The following is a 6,808-nucleotide window of genomic DNA, read 5'->3' as shown; positions in this document are numbered from 1 at the left end:
AGGGGTGTAGAGAGAAGTGCCTACAGGGACTAAAATATAATGTTTTTTTTTAAAGACTTTTATGTTCCTTGAGGCTTTCTCAACTATTTTCTATGTTGTATTTATTGTTGGAAGGGTATTTACAATAGGCTGGAAAGGGAGGATTTATGCTAAAGTATCTGGATCCAGCTCTATGCTTGGGTCTCTACACTGTACCAATGTTAATGAGAGCACAACAGGGCCTTGCATGGTCTTAGAGGGAGAAAAGTGTTTTCAGGAGAGAGGCAAATGGAGCTCCCAGCAAAAGAGAAGAAAGGTCTGCAATGGAAATACTAAATGCAATGTCCTGTGCAACTGAGACTAAACAGCAAAGATAAGTGTGACGATGGAGAGTTAATAATGATTTAGTAAAGATGATTTCACAATTACCCTATCACTTAGATCATCTCTCTGTTTCACTATCTATTTATCACAGGTGAATCACAATTTCATTTAAACAAATTCTGTTTCTGTTCTTACAGAGGAAGGGTTTCCTGGATTAATGGCAAAGGACAATCGAACCACGGTGACCGACTTCATTCTCTTGGGACTGTCTGATGATCCACAGCTCCAGCCGTTCCTCTTCCTGGTATTTTTAGTGATTTATCTCATCACCTTTGCTGGGAATATGGTGATCATGGGAGTGATAAAGGCTGAGCCTCAGTTTCACACCCCCATGTACTTCTTCCTGTCCCATTTATCCTTTGTTGATATCTGCTATTCCTCTGTAACGGTGCCTAAGATGCTGGAGAACTTTCTAGCACAGCAGAAGAAAATTTCCTTTAATGGCTGCATTACTCAGATATTCTTTTTTACTCTGTTTGTTGGAGTTGAAATTTTCACTCTCTCAGTCATGGCTTATGACCGATACACAGCCATTTGTGACCCACTACATTACCTGGACATAATGAACAAACGTTTCTGTGTCCAGATGGTGCTGAGTACATGGGCTTTGAGTTTCTTGCATGCCCTGATAAATACTGTTCCTGTGCTGAACCTTCATTTCTGTGGGTCCAATGCAATCAGTCATTTCAGCTGTGAGCTCCCTCCCCTGCTACAGCTCTCCTGCACTGATGCCACCATCAATGAAGTGGTGCTTTTTGCAACTCTTGTGGTATTTGGATTGAGCTCTTTCCTCCTCACTCTAATCTCCTACATTCACATCATCTCCACCATCCTGAGGATACGGTCTGTGGTGGGCAGGCATAAAGTCTTCTCCACCTGCAGCTCCCACCTCATTGTGGTGGGTTTATTGTACCTGACGGGTTTTTTTCTGTACATGAAACCAAACACAGATTCTGCATCAATGCCAGACAGACTAATTTCCATCCAGTACAGCATCTTGACCCCCATGTTAAACCCCATCATCTACAGCCTGAAAAACAAAGAAGTGAAAACAGCTCTGCGGAAAATGCTAAGAAAATTCAAGTTTCTCAAATAGTTTTAAAGTTATCCATTGGGTGTATAATAAAGACTTATTGAAGAAACATTGGCCAGTGATGTTTCTATATTGTGGTCCTATAGACTGAGAACATGTGTATTTATTTACTTTAATTTATTTCAAGATATTTATCCCTACAGAAGAAGGATGGTCTTTTGGATTGCAACTAATGAGATCTGAATTCAATTGCTGGCTCTTCTCTACATTTCTTGTGTCATCTAGTGAGTCACCTACACTGAAGTTCTCAAAGCTACTTAACTGATGTAGGTCCACAATGCCCGTGAATATTAAACAGGTTAGTGATGAGATTTTCATAGAAGATTTCTGTGCCTAAATCTCTGAGAATCTTTTTAAAAAATCCAAGCCTAAATTAATGGGAGTTCACCACATGATCTTCATTGCTCTATGACAGCAGTCGGCAGCCTTTCAGAAGTGGTGTGCTGAGTCTTCATTTATTCACTCTAATCTAAGGTTTTGCGTGCCAGTAATACATTCTGACTTTTTAGAAGGTCTCTCTCTATAAGTCTATATTATATAACTAAACTATTGTTGTATGTAAAATAAATAAGGGTTTTAACATATTTAAGAAGTGGTTCTTATCTTTCTGGGGGTGCAAGACATGAAAGATTTTTTAGAAGGTAAATCATCGAAAACACAAAATAAGCACAGGCACATAAGTAAAATTACTTTGTTTCATCAAACCTACGTATTTATTAACATTATATATTTTTAACGATTACTGTAATATGCAAAGTTTTAAAGTTTTTAAGCTAATTGTAGTGTAATTTTTGATAAGGGGTGTGAGAATATATTTTGAAACCTCCAGACCGTCAGCGGCTGAGCAGGGCCAGCTGTAGTGTATTAAATCACTCCCCATAGGAATGTGCTACTTACCCTGTACTTCTTACTGCTGCCAGACCTGATGCTCTGAGTGGCATGGTAAGGGGATGGGGAACAGGGGTGGTTGGATAGGTGTGGGAGTCCTGGGGATGGGGGGCTGTTAGGGGTTGGGGGTGTGGGTAGGGATCGGGGCAGTCAGGGGACAGGGAGCAGGGGGTTGGATGAGTGAGAGGTTCTGAGGAGGGGCAGTCAGAGGTCAGGGGGTCCTGGGAGGGGGTGGTCAGGAGCCAAGGAGCAGGGGGGTTGGATGGGTCAGGAGTTATGAGGGGGACAGTCAGGGGGCAGGAAGTGGGGGGGGGCAGACAGGGGGAGGGTTATTTGCGAAGGCACAGCCTTCCCTTCCCGAGTTTAGTGTATTACATTTCTCCCTGTAGGAATGGGCTACTTACGGTGTACCACTTATGGCTGCCAGTCCTGGTGCTCCACAAGTAGCATATTCCTACAGGGAGAAATTTAATACACTACAGTAGTGGACAGAAGCCCAGACTGGCAGCGGGCTGAGCAGAGGCGGCGGCCGGGACCCCAGCTGGCAGCAGTGTGCCAGTAAAAATTGGCTTACGTGCCACCTTTGGCATGTGTGCCACAGGTTGCCTACTCCTGCTCTGTGATATTAATATGAATTCTGGAGCAATATCTTGTAGGAACCTCTGGAAATGTAGGTTAATCCTAGGGATAATAATAGCAACTTTCACACTCCTTTAAACTCTTGTCTGTAGTTTTGTGGTAACTGGGTCCATAAATTTACCCTAATTAGGACCTCAACTGCGAAAAGCCAGTGAAAGTTTATAAGGAGTCACAGTAACCTATAACAACAAATGTTGATGGGAAAAGGGAAAAAGAAAGACTGAATGAGTCTAAACAAAACGTCTACCCAATATAATTCAAGGACTGTGCTAAGATCATGCCTGGTGAATAAGAAAAGTGTGGGCCCAGCAATCAATGAACCAAAATCGGTGTGTCTGAAATTAGGCCTAACTGGTGAGTACAATAATGTAGGAATGAGCTATTCCACCCATCTCTCCGTCTTCCATTACTTACAAGAAGAATCATTTGGGGGAAAGCTGGCAACCATGACCTCAGCTGAGTGAAGAAGGGGAAGGATGAAGTTTCATCATCATGGTAGCAACCCACAACTTGTCCTGGGACCCTGGACCTTCTTCATCCTAATTTTGAGAGATATCCTGACCAGATTGGGTCAGAGAGATTGGGCCACATGACACTGCCACCTCCAATGGCTCTGGCTAAATGCTGAACACCACCATGGATATGAAACTCTGTTACCCTCCTCTCCCAGTGTGTCCTTTTTCTTCCTATCTTATTTTTTTCTCTTTCCTAGCTCTCTTTTGTCCCTCTGGTTAAAAAGAGCCTGGGTCAGCCAGCCAAAACTGTTGTTTTTTTTCAATTTTATTTTTCAACACTGCTGTAAGCTTGTGACCAGAGAGGCATCTAAATGCAGTGACCGAAACAGCCCAATGCGCGTTCAACTTTGCCAAGTTTCAGGGTGGCTGGTAAGACCATGTGCTCTGCCTGTGTTTTTCCAACAGTGAGACTGCAAGTGAGAGTCAACACCAGAGACAGAAGCTGCATTTTATATCCTTGTTATTCTTTTCTTTTCTTTTTTTGGTGTGTGCTTGTCTTGTTTGGTTTTCTAGCAGATGGGAAAGGTCTTTTACAACAACGACAGCTTCAACCCATCTCAACTCACTTTTTCTCTTTGCCCCAAGAAAGACAGTTATTCCCATGTTGAATATCATCTAAGAGATTGTTGAACAAGGGGTGTTTCCTTTAAAAAAAAACCTTTCCAGCTAACAGGAAAGGGAACAAAGGATATTATCGGAATGAAAGCCTGATTTCATACTTCACATTTCAAATGCTTTAATGGTTTTTCTTTTTTTCCTTTTATCATTAATAAAAAGTTTAAAAGATACTTAATGGTGTGTGTGTGATTATACTAAACAGCTGAGATTTCTGTATTACCGAATCCCAAACTGTGTTTAACACTCTTTAATGTCGGACAGTTACAGGGTCATGTTAATACTTTTGACTCTTCGGCTGAGACAGACCTTTTCAAATGAACATCAGAGAGTTTGTATTTAAATTCCCATTTGATTTCAAGGTATTTGATTGTCTACCCCCCTTAGGCTCCTCTGAAAATCCGAGTCTCTAACACCACCACCACTTCTTATTATTATTCTCCTTCTTCTCACAAGTGCTAACAGTGTTCTTTGTTTCATCACCCATCATCATGCTCTGCGGGAGTCACGTCACTGCAAATGAAAAATGTAATCTGGCCAGGGAACCTGGTCTATAAGGGCATGTCTACAGAGCAAAGAAAATCCTGTGACTGGCCCTTGCCAGCTGGCTCAGGTTCATAGCACGCAGGCTGCTGGGCTGATTCACTGCCGTGTAGACTTGGGGGCTCGGTTTGGAGCCCAAGCTTAGTGAACCTCCCATCCCACAGGGTTCTAGAACCCAAGCTGCAGCCTGATCCTAGATGTCTATGCCGCAATGCAACAGCTCCCATGACCCCAAGTCAGCTGACACTGGCCAGCCATGGGTGTCTAGTTGCTGTGTAGACAAACCCTAACAGAGAATAGAGGTATCAGGGACCCAAACTATAGCTCCCCTGGAGTTGTACCTGGCCATAAGGAAACACAGATTAATACTGAATTGACTCAAACCACTTTATTTAAAAGTCAGTCCTTCAAAAAACGAACCAAAATATTTCAGTTCAGGAACACTGAAATGTTTTCTTTCAACTGAGAAAGGCCACAGTAAAATATCTTATCATTTCCGAACTGAAAACTTTCAGAACTTTTCATTTTTCTATTTCTATCTCTATCTATGTTGATACAGATATAGATATAGATACAGATTAGATATAGACATAGATATAGGTGTGTGTGTGTGTGTGTGTGTGTGTGTGTGTGTGTGTGTGTGTGTGTGTGTGTGTGTGTGTGTGTTTTCAGGGCAAAAAACAAAATGTTGAAAAAGTAGAATTTCACATGGGAAGAAAATTCTACTTTTCACTCCGCAATACTCATAAAGATAAACAGAATCAGGGTTTTACTGGCATACATGGATGCATCTTTATTAAACAATTATTTTGGAACCATTGTGCTTGGAAAACGTAGGCCTTTCCCTAGGACTTTCCACAGCGCAGTCTTTACCTCTTTGTTTTTCAGGATGTAAATGATGGGGTTTAGCATAGGGGTTAAGATGCTGTACTGCACAGTAAGTAGCTTTACAAAGGAGGATCTTGAGGCTGGTCTCAGGTACTTAAAACATCCTGTTACACAGAATAATAGAACCACAGTTGGTTGGGATCCACAGGTGGAAAAGGCTTTGTGACGCCGCTCGGTGGAGCGGATTTTGAGGATGGTGGAGATGATGAGAATGTAAGAGACAATGATAACTGATGACGAACCCAGTCCTACAATAACGCTGGATGTGAGAACTACCACCTCATTGGCCAAGGTGTCACTGCAGGAGATATGCAGAACAGGAGGGATTTCACAACAAAAATGGTTGATTTTGCTGAATATACAGAAGTGCACTCTTAGGACAAGAAGAATGTTTACCAGTGCAACAGTAAATCCAATTGTCAATGCCCCACAGGCAAGCTAGATACAGACCCATTTGCTTATGTTTTGTATGTAATTCAAAGGGTGGCATATTGCTTCATAGCGATCATAGCCATGGCTGAGAGCTTGAAGATCTCTGTCGTTCTTGATGCCAGAAAGAAGAACATCTGGATGAGGCAGCTGTCGATAGAAATAGTTTTCTGCTCTGATAGGAAGTTCACCAGCATCTTCGGGACAGTAATGGAGGAATAGCAGATATCTACAAAGGACAAGTTACTCAAGAAAAAATAGATGGGGGTGTGTAGGTGAGGGTCAGCCCTTATCACCAGCATGATCAGCATGTTCCCTAGCAGGGTGATTAGGTAAATAACCAAAAACACGAGGAAGAGGAAAACTTGGAGCTTTGGGTCACTGAAGAGTCCCATAAGAATAAACTCAGTCATTGTGGTTTGATTTTCCATACTCTTTTGTTGAGCAAAATGCTAACCTGTAAAGAGAAAAAATAACACAAACATTGACAGTTGTGAGGACAGGGGTTTTCAAAGGAGCCTAACCGCATTATGTGCCCACTCCCCAAGAATTGAATTCCAATGACCATTGGGTATATAACCCCTCTAGATAATCTTGAAACTATGAGTCAAAGGTGATAAAGTGTACAGGAATGGATCTAGTGTGTCCTTGTTCAAAGAACTAACACAAGATCTATGGACAACCAAATACCTATTTGAAGATTTCTTGGAAAGTACGTGGTGCATTGGCTTTCTATCTAGGTGGTTAAGTTCACTTAGCACAAATAGCATGACAACTGCTGGCACTGAAGTTGGTTTATAGAATAATTGAGAGAAGGGGAAGGGCGGACCAGGGT

General features: G+C 42.0%; 1 protein-coding gene and 1 pseudogene across 1 annotated transcript; one reads left to right on the top strand and one right to left on the bottom strand.

Annotated features, from left to right (window-relative positions):
* Positions 1-520: 520 nt before the first annotated feature.
* Positions 521-1,459, top strand: LOC127031212 (olfactory receptor 1009-like). Its single transcript, XM_050917979.1, has one exon. The coding sequence runs from the start codon at positions 521-523 to the stop codon at positions 1,457-1,459; it is 939 nt and encodes a 312-aa protein (XP_050773936.1).
* A 4,001-nt stretch (positions 1,460-5,460) lies between these two features.
* LOC127030912 (olfactory receptor 1L4-like) lies at positions 5,461-6,386 on the bottom strand (annotated as a pseudogene).
* Positions 6,387-6,808: the final 422 nt, after the last annotated feature.

Source organism: Gopherus flavomarginatus, chromosome 11 (genome assembly GCF_025201925.1).
Source record: "Gopherus flavomarginatus isolate rGopFla2 chromosome 11, rGopFla2.mat.asm, whole genome shotgun sequence".
NCBI lineage: Eukaryota > Metazoa > Chordata > Testudines > Testudinidae > Gopherus > Gopherus flavomarginatus.
This window is presented reverse-complemented; position numbering and strand designations above follow the sequence as displayed.

What these genes read in the sequence shown, in the direction of transcription:
- LOC127031212 (XM_050917979.1), top strand. Translation starts at nt 521, where the DNA reads ATGGCAAAGGACAATCGAACCACGGTGACCGACTTCATTCTCTTGGGA.